We start from the raw sequence: 27,285 nt of genomic DNA, 5'->3' as shown, positions 1-27,285 counted from the left end.
CCAGACTACGGCACGGCGATCCTCTCATCCTTCGTGGGATCCCCGACGCGAGACGTGACGCCGCTCCGGTTTTCCCGTCGCCAGGCAACCGAGTTGCCCCCGCATTCGTGTGCGGCTACTCGCGCGTTATAGCACTACGTTACGTACCGCGTTCCGCCCGGTTATGTCCGTGTGCCTCTCTTTCTCTCTCTCTCTCTCTCTCTCTCTCTCTCTCTCTCTCTCTCATTCTTTCTCACACACACATACACACAGAGACTCACATCGGTTGCCGCGCCATCGATTGCCAGACAGCAGCCGCCCCTGGCCTCGTGGACCACATAAAGCCGAGAATAAAACTCGACTCGTAAAGTCGCTCTCTCTCTCTCTCTCTCGTTTTTTCTCGTTTATTAATCCATCCTTCCCTCACCATCCATTCAGCGGCCGAGTACGATCTCCGACCCGAAGGATGATCTGCGCGACGAAGAGGCGGCTCCTCGCGTCGTCGCGACGACGGTGTGACGGTCTTCGCTCGCGAGATTACTCCATCCCCCATCGTAACGCGACTCGTTAAACGAGCGTTGTACACTTCTTCGACCCTCTCGATTAGGATACGGCGACGTGGAAATTGCTCATTCGTCGCCTTCTCCGCGTTGTCACTTTGAAACTAATCACTCTCCGGCTCCTTTCGCGCGTTCTTCTCCGCTCGTATCTCGTCTCGCACAGCGCATCGTTCACTGACGCGTCCGACGCAAAAACGTCCGGAAACTTTCAAACGGCCGAGAAGGAACGAGAGAAAGAGAGAGAGAGAGAGAGAGAGAGAGAGAGAGAGAGAGAGAGAGAGAGAGCGAGAGAGAGGCAGGGAGGGAGGGAGGGAGGGCTATAAAAAAGGGATATACGCAAGGCGATGCGGTCCCTTCCGCAGCGCGGAATACTCTGCTTTCGCGGGCTCTTTGAGAACTGCAATTTCCACGCTGAGTCGTCAGAGCGGCATTACGGTCAGTGAACAACTGCATTTGCGAATTGTTATCGTTTCATTCCGCGAAAACTTCAACTATTCAACGAGATACTTATATGAGATAAAAGAGAAAATACCGGCGGCTTTTGAAGCCCGCCTTATACTCTATGCATCATCCATCGAGACCACCGGCTGGGTTAGGTTAGGTTTGGTTAAACTCATCCACCGGGCTAATTTCGCGATACGCTTTCCCCAGCGATGCCGCCAATTTCCAAGAGCGCACGCGAGTTCGCTCACGGGAATGTCGTCGCTGTCCAGCCGTTCGCGAGAAAATGCGACGTTGAAAGACCACGCTCGACAGAAGCGGGGTGGGGGGGGGGGGCTTTTTTCCCTCCCTCGAGGAAGATCGGAGGAAGCGCGAGGGCATTAACGCGACGAGAGGGAAATTAACGTGACTGGCAGCATTCACATTCGATCGGACTCTCGTCGTCGTTCGATCGCAAACACCGCGACCGCGCTTGCGAGTGTATCAGCGTTACCGTGTAGTTATGTGTTTTCCGCCCGGCAATGAGGTAAATATCACGAGCGGGCAATAATTGAGTTATCACATTAACCGTATACGTCGGTTATGTATAAACAAATATAATAATCCGCAAAGCGGCGCTCCCTCCGCTCGCGCGCCCCCTCACCCCGCGGCCGCTCCTGCGCCGCTCGATCTGCCGGCGAATTAGCGGTGAATGTGCGCTTTTGTCACGCGATATTTTATTTAATATTTAGCGCGAGCATTCCGTACGTGGCGGCACTCCTCTTCTTTACACTCGTGCATTATTTATACCCGCGATTCCATTGTTTTCGACGCTCTGGATCTGGATCGTTGAAAATCAACAGATATTTAGGCGCGGGGAACAATATTACATCGCTGATCGCAACGCGCAACGAAATAACGGGACAACAATAGAGCGCCGCTTTTCTAGCAACATCGAAATAATTGTTTTATATTCTCTCTCTCTCTCTCTCTCTCTCTCTCTCCCTCTCCCTCTCTCCCTCTCTCTCTCTCTCTCTCTCTCTCTCTCTCTCTCTCCCTCTCTCTCTCTTTCTACCTCCCTCTTTCGTGTCTTGCGCTTATTGTGCCAACGTGGCTCACACATGGCATTTATATGTTCCATATCCATGTCGCGACATATTTAAGCGAAAAGTATCAAGATACTCTCGCCGTGAATGTGTATCTAGCGGGATAAAAACTGATATCGAATATCGATAGGCGTGAACCGCGAGCGATATAATTTATGATGTCATCAGCTAATATTTGATGAACAGTGTATACATCGAGACAGCGGTCTACCATATGATAACGAACGATAAGAAAATATTAGAATACAATTGACCGGCACGGTCGCGCAAAAAATACGCAGGAAGGAAAGGCGATGGAGGATAGGTAGGTAGGAGGATGAGCATCCGGAGGAACGCAACGACATGATTTAGTTAAATGAATTTATAATAAATCCCACAAGATTCATACTGTACATCAATTAAATCAGCCTCGTTAATAAATAAAGTCACGCTTTAATACGAAAAATGGAATGACTGAGATGCACAAAGTGTTTTGTTCTTGCTGTTCTTGTCATCTGTATAATATTACTCCACATAACGCATCTTTTTCTCGCTCGCTCTCCTGCTCGCACTTTCTGTCTCATTAATTACATAGTCTCTAAGTAGCAACACAAAAGAAGTTCGCGAATATCCGATTCAGGTACATCTTCTCGCACACTGTAAAATACTTAGGCGGGCCGCAATATTTTCGAACACTTTTACTTATCAGTTATTCGTATGGAGAGAAAGTGTGGTAATATCTTGTATGTGCGTATGTGTGTGTGTGTGTGTGTTATGTTTGTATGTTTGTATTCGTACGCGTCGAACATTTTTATGCGTCGCGTTTATCACGATGGCTGTGTTCTATGCACGCGCGCTTATACATGTGTATATGTGTGTGTGTGTGTGTGTGTGTGTGTGTGTGTGTGTGTGGTATTATCGTGTGTACATAATGTCTTTGTATTCTTGTACACGTATGTAATGGTGGATCTGCTGTCGAGGAATACGCACGTACATTCATGCTACGTTATAGTCCTTCTGAGTTATAAAAGTACGAAAAAAAAACTATCTCTTCCCATACAATGCGACGAAACGTACTATATATATATATATTTATATATTTATATATGTATATATATAGACGTATATATATATATATATGTATATATATATATATATATATATACCTACACATTGCAAACATATTATCCCGCTGGAAGGAAGCAAGTACATGGTCTAATAATAATAATAATAATAAAATATCTCCTAGATATATATATATGTGTATATGTATATATATATATATATATATATATACACATAAATATATATATACATATATATATCGAATATCCAGCCCGTGTGTCGTCGCCAGTGCTTTTGGACATTCGTTGATCGGATGAGTGAACGTCTTGAAGGGGGATGTCTCGCTCTCGTATCGCTGTCGATTTTCTCACGACCTTTTCTCTCGAACATTTCCTCCTCCCTCCGTTCCTCCTCCCCTCTCTCCCTCTCTCTCTCTCTCTCTCTCTCTCTCTCTCAGTCTCACTTCCATTCCGAACCGACGTCACGCGCCTTTCAGCTTTCCACCGCCTCGACATGCAGCCGAGGAGGTTTGTCTCTGTATTCGCTCCCCGGGTATTGTGTATCGCTGCTGTCGACTCGCTGCGACGGTGATGGTGACGGCGGCAGCGACGCTGGTGGCGGCGGCGGAGGCGGCGGTGGTGGCCGGCGACCCGAGGATATCCCGTAGAGGAAACGTCATCATCGCACAAAGCGCCTCGAGCCCTCTCTCACGACAAGCACGTCGACATACGCAAAGTGTTCCAAAGCGCGCTCGAACGATGAATTATGCTTAACGAATGGCGATTAGAAGAAGCGCAAACAATTCCAACGCGAACCTCGCCGACGGCCGCGGACTCATCGCGGGGGACCCCAGCACTGAAAAATCAATATGCGAGACGGTCTGATAATACAATCTCCCTCTCTATCGCATCTTTCCTCTCCAATTTTTATCCTTCGCCTTCCTCTCTCTCTCTCTCTCTCCCTCTCTCCCTCTCTCCCTCTCTCCCTCTCTCCCCGATCGAGTCGCACACGAGTGCGACAGCAGGAATTCAGATCGCGGCTCAACGACGTCGCTCTGTGAATGGAGCCAACTGTGCGCGGCTGTTTTAATGCAAACGTGCCCCCGTTGAAAGAGCTCGTCGTCGGGGGCCGTCGCCGTCCGGTGTGTCGTTTAGCTCGTCGGGAGAAAAAGAAACCGAGAGAAAAAGCAGGGGGTGCTCTATAAGCAAATCACAAGCCGAGCCGCCGCGCCGGCCGTTCGTCGCGTCTCTAACGCTTTAGCCTCTCAGCCTCTCGAGGCTGAGTCTCGAATTTCGATAAACAACCGAGGAGAATTGCGAACGACGACGACGACGACGACGACGACGACGACGTATTTACGGAGGATATTTACACCGCGCCTCTCCTCGGAGATACCTAACGAGAGACTGCCGAAGGAGCCTCGCTGATCCAGCATCGAGGAAGCGGGAGAGAAAGAGCGATAATGAGGACGAGCGGGGGCTCTTTTAATATACCTTTCACTCCGACCTGGCCGTCCGGCTTCTTCTGGCCGGTCTGGAAATTCGGCGGCGGTTGCAGGTAGTTGATGCCGACGATAGTCGCGGCCGGCTCGTAGTGTATCATCCGCGGCCGGTCCTCCTCGGTGCTGACCTCCGTGCTCTGCCAGTAAATGTCGTATATCGACGCGCTGCAGCGTATCTTGAGCTTGCCGCTCATGAAATGGTCGTGCGTAACCAGAAACTGCAGCCCGATCTGGGAGACCTGCCACTCCGACTCGTTCGTGTCGAGCGGGCTGTACTTGCGGACGTGCGACGTGAGGGGCTGTCGGGCAGAAAGAGAGACACAATGCGTGATGCATGATTGTCGCTTGACTCGCGCGAGCTGCAGCTCCGGCGGGATTTCGCGCGCGTGGGATTAAATCTCGATCGAGGCTCTCGTTAATCGACTCGAAAGCGAGCGATGAGCCGGCGACTGCGTGCTACGGGCGACTGTTATCAAACCAAAGTGAGCTCCCAAGCTGGAGCGCGCGCGAGCGAGAGCGACGCGCATCGAAACGCGAGCGTGTGTATAGTAGTTGGCTCTGCGTTACGAGATCAAATCAATCAAGCGATGCGTCACCACAGAGTAATGATGGAAGACTATTTTTCCGCTGCTTTCTCGCGCGCGTACGCGTGTACGCTGCAGCTGCTGTCGTTGCTAAACATCACCCCCGGTTAGATAAATTCTCAGAAGCGCGGCGATTTTATCATTCTTCGCTCCTTATCTGCTTTTCCAAGAATCGCGCGCGCCCTCGCATCGCGTCTAACACGCGAGACACTTCTTCGCGCGCGAGTTGCGTTAATGTAAGGTGATATTACGGCGGCTATTTTAATATTTATCCAAAGCTGAAGAAACGTCTAATTGTCCGGGAGGCAGAGACAGGATTCCCCGAGAATGTTATCGTTTAAATCAAAGTGCTTTTTAATTAGAGACAGGGAGAAAGGGGGCGAAAGAGAACAGGGGAAAGGGAGGGGGGGTTGGCGCGACGATATATCCAGAGAGATATTAAAATCCTGTCAGACGTTTCAAAATTATTACACCTCTTCACCGCCTGACCGGAGGAGAGCGAAAGCCGCGCGAGGGAAACACGTGGCGCGAGAATATCGCGAGAGGCTAGTCGATGCTGATTCTGTCGGCATCTGTCGAATCTATCGACTTTCCCCACAGTTCGCTCTCTCTCCCTCTCTCTCTCTCGCGAGCGTCGCTCTCGGCGAACTTGAAGCATCTCGAGAAGGAGGAGCACGAAGAGCAGGAAGAGGAACGTATCCCATAAGCTCCCTTGTCTCCAACGTTTGATCAGGGATAATGGATCAAAGCCGAGGTAAACTAAGTATAGAGGTTTCCGATCCTCTCTCTCTCTCTCTCTCTCTCTCCCTCGTGCCCGCTCCCGCTCCCTTTCCCGTCGTGTCCCGTCCCGTCGTCTAACCGCGCGCATTACCATCATTAGCAGTTAGGGCATACCTGTCGATCGTTGATGTACCAAGTGAGATTCGCGGCGGGTTTGCTCCGGCCGGATGTGCAGTTCAAACGCAGCGGATCGTCGACACGGTATTTCCTCTTCAGACCCTGTATCGACGGCATCTGGGAGGGCAATTCTGCAAAGGTAAGAGAAACTCCGCGTACACACGGAGTGTGTGTCTCTCGGCTGTGGTGACACCCGTGCAGCCGGTGTTTTACGACCGGCACCCTCTGCTGCGGCGAGCAGCTCGCCTGATTTTCGATATCGACCTCGCGCGGCCGCTCTGCCGGGCTCCGCGATATGCTCTGCGACGGCCCGAAATCACGCGCGCGTATCGTTTCGCGCGCGCGAACGATACACGGAGGAAATGACGGGGCGAAACTTCCGTGTGACATTTCACGGACAAGACAGGATGCTTCGCCTGCGAAACTTCGTACTTTGCCCGATAAAAATTGCTCGATACTTTCCGTGTCGCCGACACTCTCCGTGTATCTCCCCGCGCAACCGCGTGTCGCGCCCGCGCGCGTCAACGGGTCTCATGACGAGCGCACACGCGAGCGCCGCGAGCGAGAAGAATGCTTTTGCTTTCACCTTCGTGCGTCAATTAGTGCCTGAGTTACGGCCGTTCGAAGTATGCCGGCCGGCTCGTCAAAGTCGGCGCCGCGCGCGCGGTCCTTTGCCGCCGGCGAGCGGCGGAAGCGCGCGTATTACATTGCAGCGCGTCCGCGCTGCGGGCTTCGCACCTCGGCCACTTCCGAGCGCGTGCCGCTGAAGGAGCGCCGCGCAACATTGTCGCGCGAGCCGCGGTCCCCGTCAGAGGGGATTCGCCGCTCGTCGATATCTTCGTCCAGAGAAGTCGTAGCGACGTCGGACAAGGTGCGTTGGAAAGCTCGCGTCGTCGCGCCGTCCGATGAGCGAGCGATCGCTTCCCTCACTCGTGGTTTAATTTTGCGCTCTTTAATTTCGTCGCCGTTGTTCGTTAATTTCGTTAATTTCGAACCGAAGGTAAAAATCGATAGTGTGTGTGTGTGTGTGTGTGCGTCGAAAGCGCGACTTTTGATTCTGCCTCGGAAGGAAACGCGAGCAATCGCACGCGTTGAATGGCCTGACGAAATAATCACCCCGCCTATCGTAGCAGTAAGAGGGAATTGTAATTTAAGTTTGGTGAACTGTTCCACTTCACGTTCTCGTTAGACGCTTCGATTGTGCGCTACATAAATAGTTATGACGGACTTGAGCTCGGTGCTTCAGAATGAATTCAACGCGCGAATGCAGTTGCGGAATTGTCCCAAAGTATCGAAGACGTGCTCCACGAGCGCGGCCCTCGAGGAATCAAATTTCATCCGCGTACCAACGGAAATACCAACGGAAACTATCTTCATCGCGAACGTCTCGGCTACTCGATATCAAACGATTCCATTGATATTGCACGAGCTGTCTGTGGATTACAAAAGTCTTGTTAACACCTTGCTTATCGCTCGCGGATGAAATCGGCATTATTCGACAAGCTTCCGAGCTCGTCGACCCGGCCGAGCGTCCGAACGAACACGGCCGGATATTAAATGAAGATCGATCATTCTCGTCGCCTGATCTCGCATTGCTGATCCGTCCAAACGTCCGTCTGAACGTACGAGAGGAGCCCTCGTCGCGTTTTCGCGTCGGCTATAATTCCAAAATTACCGTCGACACGGAATTCGCTCGACAGTCCTTATACCCATCCGATAATCGTGCGCCAAGTCTGGGACACCAGACTGGCCGCGTGAATGCGCGACCGAACATCGTGGAGTTTGCGTGCAGCCGAGTCGTAATCGGCCAAGGTTTCACCGTAGCCGTCGTTCACCGGAGCCAAGCATAGCCGAAAGTTTCGGCGGCGGTGGCGGCGATGGTCGGTCGATTGTCGCTCGACGAAGCGTCGAACGTGTACGTTCCCTCGCACACGACCTCGTCGACGAAAAAATTCCCTCTTTACGGCGCACGGGGGCTGGGGGGGGGGGACGAGAATTCGCGTTCGCGTGCGCGGCCGTTCCGCTATCGGCGCCTGGCGAATCGCGTCGCACGCACGCACGCACGCACTCACGCACGCAGGTAGTGCTGCCGCCGTTACAAGTCGTGTCACCACCGTACACCTCCTCGCGAAATATTACTTTCCCACTTTTTTTACGGTGGACGTAAATTCGCGCGCTTCGCCGCGCCTTTACGACACGAGCGCGAGCGAATAAAAGTGTCGTTGTTCCTCGCGAGCGCGAGATGCGAGAGAATTGAATAGTCCGTTCTTTCGGGAGATTCGCGTCGCATCCGCGGATACGCGATGTATCTCTCCCGATCCCCCCTTCCCCCTTCCTCCTCCCCCTCGCCCCCGCCCTCCCCCCCCGCCGGGCAACGAGCAAAGTCGGTTACGACGCGCGAGAGACGCGGAGTACAATCAAAAAGGTCGGCTATTTAATTCTCTCTCGAAAGGAGCCCACGCGCGAGCGCGCGCGCGCGCGCGCTCGCTCGCTCGGTCGTGTAATATCAGAATAGATTGCATTATATATTCGAAGAAGCCCCAGGGAGAGACGCGATGTAAACGTTAGATTTATCGGACGTGATATTTTAGCGGTAATTCGAAAACAGCGACGTGCAATTTGTGTCGTTAAATTATTACCCGACTACCCGGCCGATTTTCCGCCAATTTCGAAAAACGAGTGTCGTTCGCTGCGCTTCTTCGCTTTGTTTTTTGCTCGCGCGGGACCATCTGCCCTCCGGCATCGCGTGTCGTCGGTCTTAAATTATTAGCGAGCTCGGAAGTCTCCCGCGACAAACGGAGCGGGAATGCGATTTAAATAGCGCGCTCATTGTTATCTCCCTTATCGCGACTCGATGTTACGGCGGTACGTACATCGTTAGAGCGAGCGGGAGAACGGGCGCGTTAAATCGCTCCGGGTAATAACTCTCTAAACGTGTTTTTACGCAGTCGATGCCGCCAGCCAAAGTTATTAACGCGCGACGCGAGGGCGCCGAGAGCCGTGCTAATGTAAACGGGGAGGGAAAGAGACACACAGAGGACACACACACACACATACACACACACACACATATACATACACACTTACCGACGACGTTCATCGTCGCGTAAACTAAAGCCGTGTGGAAGGAAGGTGCATCGGCTGATACCTCGCAGCTGTACTCGCCCGCCGCCTCCAATTCCAACTTCGTCAGCACGACTTGCGTCGCGTTGCTCTCGGTTTTCTGCGACACAACGGTAATTCGTTACGATATGCTGCATCTCGTCGTCATCGTCGTCGTCGTCGTCGTCGTCGTCGTCGTCCTTGCCGTTGTGATTTACCAAGTCGGGAATTCCCGGGGAAATTCCGCGAGATACATTTCCGCGAGATGAGCCAGCGAGGATCCGAGCACCGAGTGCTCGCATCGTTCAATTTACTAATGACGGTCAATCAAGCGCGAGAGATAGCATCGGCTGGGTATCGGACATCAATCTTCGTTTCCGTCCGAACGCTGCTCTTCCCCCGCGCGGTTCCTCGCGCTTTCGTTGCGTTGAATAGTCGCGCTTTTTATCGGCCTTTCGATTTCGCCGACGAGACGAGACGAGACGAGACGAGACGAGAGCGTTCGCCCGAGCTAAAAGCACCGACGAGATCCTCGCGGCGAGATTCCCCGGCGCAGGAGTCCTCCCCGGAGCTTTCCGCGCTCGCCGAGCGAAAGGTATAACGGTGTAAATGTCCCAGGCAGGACACGAGACGTTGACACGAGATCGCAACACTGACACAACTATCGCGCGGAAGGGCGATAAAACACGCGTGCGAGCGCGGTAATCAAAGCGATCTGTTTGCCGAGCGTGATGGGATCCCGCGTGTCTCGCTACGCAGACGTTTGTCCAACGAGTATCTCGCAATCGCGCGTCCGAAACGCAAATTCTAAACCGGGCTCGGCACTCGCGCGCCCGATTAATGATCGGTACACCGTGAGACTGCGAGAATGGGACAAATGGGTAACACGGTCGAAAATGCCCGGCGAAAGAGGAAATCTAACGAGACGGCAAGAAGAGGCAAAAAAGGGCATGAGAAAAAGGGTGAGAGAGAGAGAGAGAGAGAGAGAGAGACCGCAACGGGGGCAACACGCGCATACACACACGATACGCTCGACGAGGGCCATCAGTTACCCTCGCGCAGGCAGACAGCTCGAATTCAAAAACTTCGATCAGCCGGTTTGTAGGGGCGCCCCCGCGGTACAGCTAGGAACTGTACATTACGGCGCGTTCGGGTGTTATCGTTCCATTCGCAACTTCTCGACCGCAATAAATCCTCGTCCCTCCGCTCCCTCGCTCCGCTCTCCCTCTCTTTCCCTCTTTTTGACACGTTTTTTTTCCCTCTGCCCGCCGTGCCCGCCGGGACGCGGAAGGATCTCGAGATTTCGCCGAGGCCCAAGGGGGACAGAGAGAGAGAGAGAGAGAGAGAGAACCAGGGGGGTCGTAAGTTCGTCAGTCGCAGACGCGGTTGCGACCTAAAGCGACCTCGAGCTGAGGAGAGGTTGCTGTATAGGTGAGTATAGGTGAGTATAGGTGAGTAGGCAGGAGAAAGCGCTCACCTTCACCGTCAGATTTCCGATGGGGAAAGTCTTGACGGCCGGATTCTCGTTCGGGGCATAGCGATAAAACTCTCGACCCCCTTTGTACCACTTGACGGCGTACAGCGGGTCGCCCTCGGTGTCGTACCAACAATTCAGTATCGCCGAGTCATCCTTCTTCACGGCCGTCGGTATCTGGATGCGTACCTCGCGCAGACCCGAGCAGATTCCTGGGGAAGAGAGAAAGGAGACGTCCAGTCGGTTAATTGTATTACATTTTATCGCGCCGTCGCCATCTACCGCCGCCCGTGAACTCCGTGTGTGCGTGCGTGCGCGCGCGCGCGCGCGTGTGTGTGTGTGTGTACACGGGCTGATCGTCGCGTTAAAACGCGATCGCGGAGCCCACCCCAAGCAGACCGACGGGGTTGCCTCGCCGGCTTATCAGAGCGCTCGCGATCTCGGCGGAGTTATTAGTGTATGGCCAGGCAGGAGACGGGCGGGGAGACTCGCGTATATGGATCCGAATCTCGCGATTCGCCTCCGCGTCACGTTCCCTCTCTCTCTCTCCCCCGCGGGGAAAAGAGGAAATGAAAGTCGATGGTGAGTTTCTGCCGTGTCATGTCGTGAGAGGCGGAATATCGCCCGCGATGCATACCTCATCGATTAAGCCCGGCAGACAGTGTGCGCCGTCCCTCCCGAATAGGAGGAAGAGAGCACACACACACACACACACACACACACACACACACACACACACACACACACGGCGGGGCTGCATATCTGGAAGAGCGAGCGCTTAAAGGGGGCCACGTCACGCGCGCATAATATTTTATAGTTATCGATCTCTTAAAGCTCAGCCGATGATCTATTTTAGCCCGTTATCCCGCATGGACCGCTCTTCCGTGACGCAACTTTGCTAAATGCACACCGCACGCGCGCGCGCATCCTCCGATATCTACTGCACCTACGAAAATTATATATCACACATGACGACACACGAGAGCGGAAATTAATAATTTATCTATCGGAGAATCGCTTTCTCTCTCCCTCTCTCTCCCTCTCTCTCTCTCTCTCTCTCTCTCTCTTTCTCTCTCTTTCTGGTTTTCCGCAAAGAACATAGCGCGCGACTCCCGCCGCTCCGCTCGCCCCTGCCGTCGCCGTAATTGCGCCACGCTCGGCGAAAGGGAGGACAGATAAAAAGATACATTACGTTAATTGGAGATTATATTTTCTCAGCCTGTGTTCCATGGACATTGTAAGGAAGCCCTCATCTTTTAATTAGATCAAATGATCCCGACGAGAGAGAGAGAGAGAGAGAGAGAGAGAGAGAGAGAGAGAGAGAGAGAGCGCGTGCGAGAGCGGAGAGCTCGTCGAGACCGCCGGCTTCAACGACGCAGCAGTAACAGCAGCAGCTTCTGCTGCTACATACACGACGTCGTCGTCGTCGTCGTCGTCGTCGTCGACGACGACAACGGCGGAAGCGACACCGGTTATCACAGAGCGACATCGTCATTACGCGGGCTTCCGCGTAATGAAAGCGAGCGCGAGCATAATGCGCGAGCCTGCGAGGAATAATTTCTTATAATAACCCAGTCGCCCCCGCCCCCCTCTCCGCGCTCACTCCTCGTCCGCTCGGCGACGATAACGACGACGACGACGACGACAACGACGACGACGACGACGACGACGACAACGACGACGACGACGACGACGACGGCGACGGCGGCGACGGCGGATTCGAAATTATTCGGCGAATCCCACGGTTGGCCGCCGGAATCCTCTATCGATCGCGAATAGAATCCTTCCCACGTTGTTCCACCCCCGTCCCCGCCGCCCACGGTGCCTCGCAGCGCCGTCATCGCCGCCGTTCGCCGTGCGCGCGAGGGGCCGACCAAATTTTCTCATTCACGAGAAATGGGATCGATCTCACACACGCGAGAAACAGAACTTACGCGTTTTCGAGTCGAATTTCGTCGCTCCCCGAGTGCGCGCTCCCACGAGCACGACTCTCGGGGGAGCGGAGGGGCGGAGGGGGGAGGGAAATTTCCGTACACGCCCGCGCGCGCCGATATATATTCAAACGATCGTTCACCCTTTCGTAGGCAAGGACGGCGGGGGCTGGAAGGCAGATTCGCCTCCATTCTTCGGCTGACTATTTACGTCGCGCCGTTTTGCATAAAGGATTACGTCGCGATAAATCCACAGAGCGTTCCGTTATTTCGCTCTCTCGCCCGGCTGATAAGTAAGAATATCCATCGCCGACGATCGGGCTACCGCCGCCGCCGCCACTAATTTCGCGCTGTAATTTTTCCACGGCCTTGCTCGCGCGCGTCTGTGTCCTCGATGATGGCGCGAGGATCGAGGGGCGCGTCTGCCTGCAAAACTCGCCGATTTCGCTGCGCGGGGCACAACGACGCGCCTCCCGAGGTCGCCGACGTTTAGACACGGCGCGCCGACTACGTGGCGCTGCTCGATCGAGATGAATAACGTCTCCTCCCCGGTGACCTGCTGGAGAACTGCTCTCGCGACTTTCTCGCGACCGAAAGTTTCCCTGTGTAAAAGATTTCACGCGAATATTACAAGTAACAAACGGTAATTTGGACGTTTTCTCATCCGTATTTGCTCGCCGCATCGCCCCTCTACCCTCCTCCTCCTCCTCCTCCTCTTCCTCTTCCTTCTACTTTACTCTCGCCGGCGCTGCTGCTTCGCGAGAGGAGCTTGGCGTTTCTTTCCGCGGAATCGATATAATCCTAGTCCTAGCCAACAGCGTGGGTTGGACGAAAGTTCCGCGGGAGAGTTGTACGGAAATATTGCCCCAACGCATTAAAGGGTGCGACAATCCGCCCGGCGTAATGTCCGCCCGCCGCTTATAGAGGCACTTTGCGGGGCTTACGGGTATTTAGTTACAAAACCGCGAAAGCACTCTCGCCGACGGTCGTTAGCCGTTAATAAAAAGTGGATTCGCAACGACGGACGCGAGACCGATGAAGAAGGTGCTGGAGTGGGCGCGCCGAGCCTGCTCGAGCTCGTCCCAGACGGCCGGTCGTCCGAACGTGCCGTCTCGCCGAAGAAACAGATAAGCCCGCATGAGAACGTAACGAGACGTGTAGGGGTTGCAACAACCCTCGGCGGCGGCGGCGATTAGGACAGCCACGAGACGTTGACATCTCCACGAGTCGCTGACGATCCTCCGCCCCGCCACGCTGCGCCACGCCGCGCCGCCGGCCGGCAGGTTTTGCTGTCTCTCTCATGGGGTGTCCAAAGACTCACGCGGCGAGCGCACGCGAGTCACCTTGAATTTATCTTTACACAGGGCGAGATGACAGCTCTCACCGTCTTGAATATCTCGGGGAAATATACCTTTGAGATGGTGGGAGAAAAATTTATCTCGAGTTACACGATCAGCCGTCGGCTGATTAAACGTTGCAACACCCTCCTTTGACGGGTTTCGTAACGCATCCAATTTCGTGCCCAACGGCGGAGGATTTGTTTCTCAGTAATCTTCTCAACGGACTCATTTTCTCCCATCGGATACCGAACGCGCCGTGAAACTCGTATTGTACAGAAGCGCGCGGGCGTCTTACGGCGGTAACGCTTTGCTTCGATTCTCATCTCATCGGAGGAATCTCTCGATGGCGATACGTCTCGGTAACAAGATATTTAGCCTCACGCTGCGTGTAGTCCCTGCAGAATATTACAGCAAGCAGACTCTGTTGTTCGCATCGACAAATATCTCCTTATCGAGCGATCATCGCTCTGGCAGCCGCACGGCTGCCGTGAAAGGCGCAAAGCAAAACGTGACATCGCGACCCTGTCAAAGTGTTAACGCTCGAGTTCAATCGAGTCCAATTTCCCGTCGCCCCCCCCCCTCCTCTCGAGCGCTCGGACCCGTCGCGTTATACTTTCTCCGCAACAAAAAATAACAAAGCGGCCCCGCCGAACAATCGACCGGTGTCGCGATTCCGCTTCCGTCCGCCGTGCGTCCGAATTGGCGAAAAGACGCGCGCACGCGAGCGCCGGGGAGAGAGATGAGTGTAATATCGGACTGTGCCATTGAGATATATGTAGAGAGAGAGAGAGAGAGAGAGAGAGAAGCAGAGGGAGACGAGGCAGACAACCGTCCTCGGAATATCCGATGTCGATACGGCGATAGCGAGAGCGAGCGCGGCTTAATTCGCTTACACTAACAGCGATACGCTCGGTTTAACGGGCTCCAGCGCAATGAATGCGATCCCGGCCGATCCGGACAATCGGACGCGGATCCTACGGATCCGGATATGACGTTTGCTAGAACGATCGGATTAATTAGTCGCCGACGGGCGAAGTGGCATGCCGGGGCAAAAGGGGCCGAATCCGTCCGGGAGCGTCGTCGTCCCGCAGCGAGGAAAGCCCGTATCGCGCGCGCTTTGATGCTTCGCGCGAAACCCCTCGTGTACTCTTATCTTTGTCTCTCCATATTCCTCCCTCTCTCTCTCCCTCTACCTCTCGCGCAAAGGGCCCGGCAAAAGGCCGACCTGTACGCACCGGCGACGACGAGTGTGCCAGCATGCACGCACGCATGCACGTGCGTGCGATCGGGGGATTTCTCGGACGCATACGTTATCCGAGACCGCTATTTTTGATCGAGATAGCTCCGGGATATACCGTAATAACGGAGCAATCGCAGCGCCGGCGCCGCCGCCACCGTCGCGGTGTCGTTATCTGCGTTATAAATGACTCGCGCAGATAACGACAAAGTTGCGTTTCTCTTCGTCCCCTCGCCGCGGCGGAGGGGAAGAAGGCGAAGAAGGCGCCTCGCTCGCTCGCTCGCTCGCGTCGTCGTCGTCGTCGTCGTGTGGGTGTCTCTCTCTCTCTCTCTCTCTCTCTCTCTCTCTCTTTCCTTCCGTCGGCTGGATTTCCACGTGCCGGCGATAGCGCGTTTAATGCCGCACCGCCGACGTCGTCCCATTCGAAAGCCCGTAACGTCGTGTAAGGAGGGGAAAATCGACGCGTTCTCAAACGAGACGTTTGTTAACGTCAGACGCGCGCGCGAGTTTCCGTGACGCCAATGGTCGCGCGTGGGGTGTATTTTACACCCCATTTATCAATCGCCATTATTTGTCGCAAGGATCGAAAGCGCTGTAATTTGGGCGCATTTAATTCCCCGATACTGCGCGTGCATGAGAAGGAGAACGAACGCGCGTGTGTGTATGTGTGTGTGTGTGTGTGTGTGTGTGTGTGTGTGTGTGTGTGTGTGTGTGCGTGCGTGTGCGTGTGTATGCGCGCACGCACGGCGTTCGCTCGCACGGGCGAATTTTTATCGCACGAGGGAACGTCTCGCGCGTGTTTGTCAAGCATCACGGTCCGCAGCCGCGGACGAAGTTTTAATCTCCGGCTCGTTACACTCGCTGTGTTTCCCCGACAAGTTTCTTATCAGTATCGGGAGAACGCGCGCATAATGTCCCGGTGATTATTCAAACTTTGCTTAATTAACCGAGAAGCGGGGTCTTATTGATAACTCCAACGGCGCGACGTGGCGCAGGGCGCGGCGAAGAGGCCTGCGATGCGGCTGCGAAAGGGAGTAAATTACGCGCGCCGCGCCAGCGGCCACTGTCAGCTTTACCGCCCGACCAAGTTAATCCCGCGTGCAGACGAGTTCCGCGAATCGTCGGCGGGGGAAATGCGTGCGAGACGGAGGAAACGAGCGACGATTCGCGTCGTCCCGGTCGCGCGCGCGCGAATTTGTCCGCTGTCCTTCCGCGACGGAGGAATCGCGGATTACGCGGTTACGCGGCGAACTTTCGGGATGTAATCGGAATACCTGACGGATTGCCCGCCGGCATCGGCGGGAAGGAGAAGACGGAAGGAGAAGGCGAAAGAGAGGGAACGAGAGAGGCAGAGCGAAACGAAGACGCGTCCGTCAGCGCGAATCTGTCGCCGCGGCCGGCGACGAAGAGGGTCGCGCTCTAACCGGCGCGTCGTAAAATCGCATTCGCCGGAATGCCATTAATGCGATTATGTCCAGAGGGGATTCGTTAAATTTGTTAATGCCCTATTACGGGGAACACGCCCGCACGCGTTTTACGGCGAACGGCCAACGACCCGGGCGCGCAGCTACCTCTCGTCATCGTCGTCGCCGCCGCCGCCGCCGCCGCCGCCGCCGCCGCCGTCATTATTCCTCAAGCCCGACCCGATCTTCTCATCCGCTGATTCAACGCTCGCACGAGAGAAGAGGATTTCTCCTCATCTCACCCCCGACAACGCGTCTCACCATGGGCGACGTATGCGTCGCCCACGTCCGCGCTGACTCTTTTTTTTTTTCTCTCGCGACTCACTCGGCTCGACTTCCCTCCTACTCGGCGAGCCTCGAAGCAACGCCCTTTCGTCGCCGTTGCGTTTCATAACGCCGCGCGAGGAGACGAGATATCCGTGTCTCGCGAAATCCGACGGTCCGAGAGAGACGCGCCCGCGATGTCGGCCCGACGATGTATTGCGCCGCAGCGATCTCGTTTCGCAATCTCCGCGCGTTTCGCAGCGCGAGTGCATACATATACATGCATACATGCGCACGTATATATACTTTATGCTAATGCGTGTAATGGGCAAAGTTTCTGATATCGTGAAAAATCGTCCGAGACCACCCCGGCGGGCTGCGCTCGCTCGAGCGTGCGTTTCCGCGGGGGAATAAATTAACGACGGGTGCGAGTCGTATCTCCTCCTTTCTTCCTCCCTTTCTTCGCTATCGCGCTTCGTGGCGACTCGACGCGTCTCGGCGATCATCAATTTGATCTCGTCCGATCTGTGTGCCTGTGCGCGTCTCGATTTAATCCTCATTAATATAATGAATTCATCGAGAGCTCACGCGCGCCGCGTAATCATTATAATTGATCTGTAAGGCCACGCTTGCCGTCGCAGATACGCGAGTTCGCGCAAACACGTTGTTTGCCGCGAAAGCGACCGCGGTTCGAACCGTGACCAAATCGCCTTATCTCTCTCTCGTCTCGCGAACGACGCTGCTTTTCTTGCGCGTTTGCTCATCGTGACGCTCGAACGCGCATCCATCTCTGTCTCTTTTTCTCTCTCTCTCTCTCTCTTTTCATCTTCCACTGTCTCTTGAGAAAGAGAGAGAGAGAGAGAGAGAGAGAGAAAGAGAGAGAGGAAAAGAAAGAGAACGATTCATGCGAAGCGTCTACGCGCTTATTCGACAGCCATGGGCTGCAGCAATCGTTTCGACAGCGAACACACACACACACCCACACACACATGTACATGTGCACGCATACAGACACAGGCACGCACACAGAAGCGCATACACGGCCGGTCGGAGCGGTTGCAAGGATGGATCTATACCGGATACCGTCTATCGGGTGCAATGAACGTGCAAAGCGGCCGGGGAGCATAGCGGGAAGACACGCGATTCCAGACACGGAAGCGTCTGGAGAGAATGGCCCGGGATACGTGCGTATCGCACTCGACAATGACGACGACGATGGGTGGCAGGTCGGAAGCAGCACTGGAGCGGCTGGAGTCGCGGCGGCAGGAAAATCCTGCTGCGTACGTGACGCGAAAGGGGTTGACAAATCGAGATAACGTGAGAAAGAGAGAGAGAGAGAGAGAGAATGAGAGAGAGAGTGAGAGAGTGAGAGAGAGAGAGAGAGAGAGAGAGAGAGAGAGAGAGAACGAAGGGACGAACGAGTCAGGGTGGTGGACGAAAGGACGGTCGCGTCACGACGCGCCTTGTCATATCGAGGCGACTCACCCACGATGTGAACCCACAGCAGGATTTTCAGTTCCATGGATGCTCCTGTCGTTGCTCGACGGACGGGAGTCTGACTGAGGCTGCCTGCGATCCACTCTCGTTGTTCGTCCTTGCGACGGACGCGTCTCTTCGCATGTCGGAGAGGCACCTCTCCGTGCGCTCCGTGTCTCTCCTGCGGCTCTTCAGTAGCAACGGCGCCGACAACGACGACGACGACGACGACGACGACGACGACAGCAGCAGCAGCAGCCAATTACACGAAGCGCGTGTGTCGTAGCGCAGGGGAACGACGACAGTGACGGCGACGGCGACGGTGACGGTGACACAACGGCAACGACGATGATGATTGCAACATCCCCCTTACATAATACACGCTGATAAATCGGGGTCGCCGACGGCGGCGGACAGCGAACGGCGGACAGCGGACGCGGCGGGCAACGTAGTGCGTGCGGCTACGCGGACCTCACGACTCGACTCGCGAATATTAGCCGCTAGAGTATGCGCGGCCCACCGAGCCCGGCTCCTCTCTGCTGGTGGTGCACGGCTCCGCTGGTGTACCCCCGTCGTTTCGCGCAGAATCAATTTCCTCGCGAGAACGACGACGACGACGACGGCGACGGCGATGACGACGACGACGACGACGACGACGACGACGACGGCGGCGGCGGCGGCGGCGGCGGCGGCGGCGGCGACGACGATGGAGCCGCGAGTGCGCGAGCGCAACCGCACGAGGCCGCGCTTGCGCCACCCTCGTTGCGCCGAAGCTGTCTTACACTGTCGGATGTGTGTACACGGGCGCGCACATTCGAGGCAACGTGCATCCGTGTGTGTACACACACACACACACATAGTTAACTAGCAACGCACACATAAACGCCCGCGCGACCGACACGCACCCCCGACGGCGCCGTGCGCGCCGCGGGGGGTGAATGTGCGTACGTACGAGTAAAATCTGGTCCACCGATAGATTCCGAACAACCCCGAGCCGCCCCCGATAAGCGAGCGGAGGCCGCTCCGCGCGCCCCGCCGCGTCCCGCTCCCGCTCCCGCTCCCGCTCCCGTCGATCCCCCTTCCGGCTGTGTGCATGCACTCTCGCAGGATGAACGCACTCTTGCTACGTGGCGGGCGGCGGTCTTGTCGCGATGTATCCCCGTCTCGTTTCCGAGCGAAATCCCTCTCTTTCTGCCGCTATCGATATTCTATCAAACTACCTATCTGGCGATCCGTTTGTCTATTTGCAGGTCCGCCTGTTCTGTATCACTGCGCTTTGCTTGCCCGTCTATTCGCGATCAGATACAATGCCCGGCCCCGGCTTTTGTTTAAAGTATCCGTTTCCGCCTGTTCCGCCGAGCGCTCGCGCGGCCTGCGATAGTTAATCGCGATTAATTGGCGTTCTCCTCTCTCTCTCTCTCTCTCTCTCTCTCTCTCTCCCTCTCTCTCTCTCTCTTGTTTTCGTGTCGCCTCTGTCGTTTCTTTCTTTTTCCGTCTTCCTTTCTTCTCTTCAGAGGTCGATACTACGCGGCCGATTCTTCCTTCGTACGTGCGCGAATGAGAGAGATCGCGTCTCCGATCTCTGCCCCTCCCCCTCCCCCCCTCTCTCTCTCTGTCTCTCTCTCTCGCGACGGCGAAATAAAGAGAAATAAGTCTCGGCCGCGCGAAATGTTCGGTCCAATCAAGCCGGCACATTCGTTCTCATCTCTCCGTCCGCTCCTCCATTGTCTCCAGAGCGGCAAATTTCGCGGTTAACATAACGCCGCGGATACAATGGACAGTCGACGGAGTCGACGTCCGACCTGTACTCCGCCCGAGGGAGGTTACCTGAGCGGAGAACTGGGGCTGGGGGCAGGGAGTATTGTTCGCGGCTTTTATTTCCCGGAAATACGCGCGAGCATAACTTACATGAAGTGAGTATCATGTACAGGGGCACGATATCCTCGATTATTTATCGCCCTTGCCCGCCAAGGCTCGGTGTAATACAAGAAAGTAGGATGAACAGCGGCGGGCTCATATTGTAGCGCGCGCGTGATTGCGTGGATTGCGTAGAGCTTGCGTAAAGTGCGTGAACCGCGTAGAACGCGTTCTACGCGGCCGAAGAACGACTCGCTCGCCGGCCAGTGGAAGACCTAACTACTCGCCCTGCCTCCCCCCACCCCCCCTCGCCGCCGCCGCACGGCGCCTCGGCGGACTCGCGATGTCGACTCCGGGGTTGCTTTCGATTCTCCGCCGCGGCCGCCGGCTTTCGTATAATATCCATCCGCGGGATTATGAATTTTAATTAAACCAAATTCGCCCGCCGCCCGCCGCCGCGGCGAGAGCGGCCTCCTGTCGTCGTCGTCGGTTCGTTCGTTCGTTCGTTCGTTCGTTCGTTCGTTCGTTCATTCGCGCGTAGCATTACGGCGAATTAAAACTAACGTGAAATAATCTTGAGAGTCGCCGTCATTACGGGCCGGTGCATTTTTATCGGTTTTATCCGCATCCGGCGCGCGGTCGTAGTCAGTCGTCGTTCGCCGCGCCCGATGAACTCGACCGTAATTACTCGTCACTCGCTCGCTACGCTCCCAATTTAGATCCTGACTCTTCGTCGGGAATAGAAATAACTTTAATTATTATTGCACCTACGTACTTTCCTCTTTCTCTCTCCCTCTCTCCCTCTCTCTCTCTCTCTCCCTCTCTCCCTCTCCCTCTCTCTCTCTCTCTCTCTCTCTCTCTCTCTCTCTCTCTCTCACTCTTCTTCTCTTTCGTACGTGTACGTGTGTCCATTAAACAGCAACGGCGCTGGAGCGTTTGTGCGTCGTCCGACACGGCGAGTATCGCCGCGCGCGGGACGACACATTTACGTCGGGAATTTAAATTCGTACCGGACACTTCGCGTATATACCATTTCCGAATAAACGAATTACAGGCCCGCGCGTGTCTCCTGATCGAATTAGCCGCGCCCGATGCGCGAAGCTAGAATCTGCCGCAATAAATGCGCCGCGTCGCAAGTAAATCACCGACGCGCGCCGCGCGAACGCGCGAGAGCGACAGCGGACACACGCTTGCGCGCGCTCGCCCGCCTTTCACGTTCTGCGCCAGCAAATGATCCTTCCGGAGGTCCTGTTTACGCTGCAATAAACCTGAAAGATGCCTCCCGAGACACGCGGCAGAAGATCGATCATTGCGTTTCAGCTCGCCGCTCGAGGTCGCCTCTCGCAGGTCGAGATGCATCTGGTTGTACGTGACGGAGCCGGGCGTGAAAGAAATTTGCGACGGAAGAGGAAGAACCGGGGGGAAGAGAGAGAGAGAGAGAGAGAGGGGGGACAAAAGCCGGGGAGACGAATTAATCGCGAGGAGAAGTTTGCGAACTTCCGCGAGCGCGCGCGCGCGCTCGTCAATTTCTCCTTTCATCCCGCGCGCTCTTCGCGCTTTTGCATTCGTCGGAGCCCGCGGCATCTTTCCGCTATATATCTATAATATAATATAAGCTATATATATATACAAGTACTATAAAATTCTCCAGATCGGACAAAGGCAGTCGCATCCCGGCGCGGAGGAGGGAGACAAGGGCAAAGGGAACAACGACGAGGCAATCTGCCTCCGAATTTATAGAGAAAACACGATCGCGCCGATGAATAGCGGCTAATTAATAACCCATTGACGCGCGCGTTTGTTTAACATCTTAATTACGAGCTATTCGGCTGGAACGGCTGACGGAATTATCGCTCGCTGATGATCGCAGCGGAACGTAAATTCATCGCCAAGCTGCCTGCCTGCCTCCGCTCCGCTCCGCTCGGCATGCCATCCGCCGCTCTGTCGGTCCCGATGATTCTTTTTCAGGGAAAAGGAGAAAGAAAAAGAAGAAAGAAAGAGAGAGAGAGAGAGAGAGAGAGAGAGAGAGAGAGGATCGCTATCGCGTCTACTTGTTGACGATGACGCTCGACGATTGATCGTATCGGAGCGCAATATCGCTCTAGCCCGAAGCGCCTCCGATATAAAGAGCAACAGAGGATACGTGATCAGCGTGTGCCGCCATCATCTCGCGCGAATAATCCCAATTATCCGAGAATCGTGATCGAACGAGTGTGTTAACGAACGCGAGCGAGCGTGTGCGAGCATTGTACACGGATAGAAAAATATAGTTGAATTAACTATAATCTCACTATATTTTATAGTCCATTTTGGCGTCAATCATATTTTTATAGTTCGTGGAAACCTGCAAAATATAGTAGAATAAACACAAATATATAGTCAATGATTGTCTTAAATAATTGCTTACTTTCACCACATATAATGGTAATTTCTCACTCACAAATGTAGTGAGATTTAATATTCATATAGTTACATCTGTCATCATTCGGCAAATATTCTGGTAATATTGACTATATATAAAAGAGTTACTTTTACCTACCATTTCATATTTCTATCCGTACAATAATTTTAGTTTAACTTACTATAATTCTTAGTAAAAATATTATACGGTTGGTTATACTGTGCCTATATCGTAATTATTACCGATATTATGGCAATACTTACTATAAATATGATATTTTGGACTATAATTTAGTCACTATATCATTATAGTTCCGAAATATCATATACTTTTCTCTCAGTATACATAAATAGTATATATAAATGTATATATAAACAGACGTTCGTTTGTACGTCCGCGCGTTTTATTCGTACCGACCGCGGCCGCGGGAGGAGCGTCTCGAAATTGTTGCCATTATATAATTAGCGCCCATCCGGGGCAGATTCATTAATATGCAATGAGAAACCGTCGTTCGCGGCTGCTCCGATGGGCGTCGCCGACGACGGAAGATCCGCGGAGAACCGCGTCGTCGCGCCGTCTTCGTCATAGGCGATCCTGGCCGCCGCTCGGATTGAACTACGCGACGCAGTCGAGACGAGTAAGGAGCCGCATTAAAGGATATTTATAAAGAGCGTGGCTCGATTTGATAGTCGATATCTCTTCGGTTCCAGGAGTCCCGCGGAGAGACTTTCAGGAGCCTTCGTCGCGCGTCTGACTGTCGCGGCAGTCGTTCTCCTCGTTGGCGAGGGTTGATTAGCAAAGCGACATCTCAGCAGTCGAAATATAAATAGATTATAAATATGTTTTAATGTACGTCTCGACACACACCAGCGGGGATAATTAGCAATTCTTCCGCTGCGTCGGCTTTGTAATTTTGAGCTTGGAGCGCTTTATTTATGTTCTTCCTGATATCACCGCACTGATAGAAAAATATAGTTGAATTAACTATAATCTCACTATATTTTATAGTTCATTTTGGCGTCAATGATATTTTTATAGTTCGTGGAACCTGCAAAATATAGTAGAATAAACACAAATATATAGTCAATGATTGTCTTAAATAATTGTTTAGTTACTTTTACCACACATATGGTAATTTCTCATTCACAAGTATAGTGAGATTTAATATTCATATAGTTACATCTGTCATCATTTAGCAAATATTCTGATAATATTGACTATATGAAAGAGTTACTTTACCTACCATTTTATATTTGTATCCGTACAATAATTTTAGTTTAACTTACTATAATTCTTAGTAAACATATTATATGGTTGGTTATACTATGGCTATGTCGTAATTATTACCGATATTATGGTAATACTTACTATAAATATGGTATTTCGGACTATAATTTAGTTACTACATCATTATATTGTAGTTCCAAATATCATTAATACTTTTCTCTCAGTGCAGTTATGGAGGAAACGTCCAAACATCTCGATGAATCTCGGCTGCGCACAGTTATTTTCGTGGCATCGTTCTGCGCTTAAAAATAAATGTGACTTCAGTCACGATATATATATATATATATATATATATCGTGACTGAAGTTACATTAATTTTTGAGCGCAGAACGGTATATATATATATATATATACATTGTAAATAATTATTTATCGACGCAGCCTCGCCACATCAGGTTTCCCAGGTTCGATTTGGAATGTTCCTTCTATTCCTCACCTTGTGTTGTGGCGTCTATTAATAAAATCGATAGTGTATACGTATCCGACGTCATTAAAAAATGAACTGTTTATCGAAATATATGAAAAATATTTTCGCAAAATACTTATTTATAGCGGAACATTATTTACCGGTAGCATGAAAGCAGCAGATCGACATCGATCAAGCGTAGAAGATGGAAAAAATGAAGCACTCCTCGCTTAATGCGAACGGCTGATTGTACCGGTAGGAATACAAACTTTAGAATATTGCATTAATAATACGCAATCAAGTGCTCAATTAGCTGTAATGACCCCACGTCCATTTTTCAGCAAAGTTATTCCCGATTCCCGAGTACCGCCGCTTTCAGAAACGCTTTCTCCTGCGGCAGCTGCGTTTCCCTCGCGGCGCTTCTTCGCCGCCCTCGTGCGAAACCCTCGCGCACCCTCGACGCTTACTGCAGGGAGACAGAAGAGCGAGCGAGGGGGCGAGTCTCGGGGGCGGCCCCCGTTGAAACGTAGCGTCGACCGAGTTGTGTATGGAACGACGGGTCGTCGCTGTCGTCGTCGTCGTCGTCGTCGTCGTCGTCGTCGTCGTCGTCGTCGTCGTGGTCGTCGTGGTCGTTACCTCTCGTCTGAATCATTAAGCAGCGGTAGCGTCGAGCGGTACACCTTCTAAATAACGTACACGCGTTCGCAGCGTCCGTCGGGGAAGAAGTTTTGTACAGCAGCCCCGTTCGCCGATCTCGCGCTTATAACAAAGACGGGAAACGAGACGAAGTACGAACGATATACGCTCTCGCGTATCGTCCATTTCGCAACTTTATTGAATCCTGTGCGTCACTTGGCAACATTGCGGATATTGGGAGCGAGAAGGGTCGACCGTCACTGAGTCGCCACGGCGTCCCGGTGCGACCGGAGCGGTTGACCTCTCCATCGAACTTTCGTCCCCAGGCAGGTCAAAAGTGAAATAAAACGTCACTCTCTCGCTCTCTTCCTCTGCCGCTGCATTGCCGCTTCACCGAAAGTTACATAACGTCCGCGCGTTTATCGCTGCGCCCGTCGCTCGCACGCGATCGAGCCGCAGCGAAAACGCAGCGCGAGCAGATCGCTCGGCGGACGCGCACGCTTCGGAGCAGCGGAATTCCCGCGGAGAATCGAGCGAAATCGCGACGTCGTTGCGACGTAACGCGATTACTCGCGAGTGGCGCGCGATATTTCAACGCCGCCGCCGCCGCCGCCGCTGCCGGCTGCAGTTGTTGTTTCAATCGCGGCGGCGGCGGCGGCGGCGACCGCACGCGCGAGCGTCCCCCGGCGAGGGCGAGTTGTTAACATGCGCCGGGGTCGATCTGATTAAAAGTCCACGGCGCTCATAATTCCCGACTATGCCGCTCTCGACGCGAGTCCAGAATGCCCTTTAAATTATGGAGCACGGGAAGCGTCGTACGTTACGATTGCGTGCTGCGGCCGCAACAAGCGCTCGCGCTCCCAGCAGGGTTGTTGCCGGCGAAGCGAGCCTCGCCTCCGTTCTCCGTTTCTCCGCGCGGACGGGAAACGATACCCGGCGGGCTAATTTCGGGATAAGCCGCGTTAATGCCGCGTACGGCCGTCACGCGGCCGACGCTGCCGGTGAATTCGGAATCCGGCCGCGCCGCGGCCGCCGGCGACAGCGCCGGCGACGACCGGCCTCCGATCGATGCTGTGTGTCGCTTGTTCGTTAGCGGCGCCATTCGCCGTCGCGAGTATCAACGATGTCGTCGAATCACGGGCTCGACGTGGCCCGGAGGAGCGCGAGCGCCGCTCGCACACACAATCGGCTGCGCCTCGCGCGCTCGCTTATCTCCGGCTCCCTCCAGCTGCCGGAGGAACTCACCGGCCGCGGCCGGAGGCGAAAACAATCCGGCGGACTCGGCGAAGCCGAAAAACGCGCGTGCGACAATCCAAGGTTGCACGTGCTGGCGTGTAACGTAAAATCGATACTCGCCGCGAAACGCGAACGAGCGTCAACGCGGCAAACGAGACGCGCCGTCGGACGGAAAGAGGGCGAGACAAATGGAGGCGAGCGGGGGGGAAAGTAAGGGTCGCGCCAGCGTGGCCATTGGAGTCCTCGGGCGAATTTGCGGGACAGCTTCTTCGCCGGCGAGGCCGCGCACACACACACACACACACACACACACACACACGTACCACATTGTGAAAAATTGAAAGATGCGACGGCTAAAGCGAGGAGGACGAGCCTCTTCCTCTCGAGGTCTGCCACAAGTGCGGCGGGAATATCGAGGCTGAATGCACGCCGATTAATTATACAGGTAGCTGACGTTAAACGACCATCGGCCAGAGCCATCGGCGCGGGGACAATGCGGTGCCGGCGTGAGATATCCGCGTGAGAAAAATTCAGCCGCAATTCTTAACCCCGTCGAGTCATTAATGGAAACGGGAATGGAGGCGGACACACACACACACACACACACACACTGTGCGCGCGCGCGCAAGGAGCGCTGTAGGAGCGATTCCTCGCGGCCGGCTCGCTCGCGCGGGCGCAGCTTTTATCGCCCCGTCGCGATTTTTCAACGGATAACGCGCGATAACGAGGCCCTAAATCAAACAGTCGCGTACTAATTCATCACGCACGCGCGCAAGGACGCGCGCCCGATCGTTCCTTATCGTTCCCTCCGCTGATCGCTCCTTATCGATACACAAACAAGCGATTTCTCGCGCCGCGGCTGCGCTGTGCAAACACGCGCCGGCAAACAGATCGTGATTTCCAGTCGGTTGGTTCTTTTCATCAAGTCGGCGGGAGAAGAGGGAAAAGAAGAAATCAGCCGTCGCGCAAGGCGCCTCTAGAGCTCCCGCCGGCTGAGAGACGACGACGAGCTCGCCGAGCGAGAGATCGAATCGTAAATCGCCTCAGCGCCAACCTAATTAATTAACCGTGTGCAAATTAATTA

General features: G+C 54.0%; 1 protein-coding gene across 1 annotated transcript; it reads right to left on the bottom strand.

Annotated features, from left to right (window-relative positions):
- Positions 1-3,408: 3,408 nt before the first annotated feature.
- LOC105191385 (uncharacterized) lies at positions 3,409-19,013 on the bottom strand. The gene is made up of 6 exons (XM_011154747.3): positions 18,388-19,013; positions 10,671-10,879; positions 9,179-9,314; positions 6,089-6,222; positions 4,603-4,909; positions 3,409-3,964 (listed from the first exon to the last, which is right to left on the bottom strand). Exons 1-6 carry the CDS (start codon positions 18,422-18,424, stop codon positions 3,879-3,881), a joined length of 909 nt encoding a protein of 302 aa, XP_011153049.1. The 5' UTR covers positions 18,425-19,013; the 3' UTR covers positions 3,409-3,878.
- Positions 19,014-27,285: the final 8,272 nt, after the last annotated feature.

Source organism: Harpegnathos saltator, unplaced genomic scaffold (assembly GCF_003227715.2).
Source record: "Harpegnathos saltator strain DR-91 unplaced genomic scaffold, Hsal_v8.6 scaffold13, whole genome shotgun sequence".
Classification (NCBI taxonomy): domain Eukaryota; kingdom Metazoa; phylum Arthropoda; class Insecta; order Hymenoptera; family Formicidae; genus Harpegnathos; species Harpegnathos saltator.
Note: the sequence above shows the minus strand (reverse complement) of the source record. Positions and strands in the feature narration are given on the sequence as shown.

Coding starts and splice junctions, on each gene's coding strand:
- LOC105191385 (XM_011154747.3), bottom strand. CDS start 18,424: ATGGAACTGAAAATCCTGCTGTGGGTTCACATCGTGG. Junction 10,880..18,387: donor GCTGTGGGTTCACATCGTGG/GTGAGTCGCCTC, acceptor TCTCTTCCCCAG/GAATCTGCTCGGGTCTGCGC. Junction 9,315..10,670: donor TCGGAAATCTGACGGTGAAG/GTGAGCGCTTTC, acceptor GTTGTGTCGCAG/AAAACCGAGAGCAACGCGAC.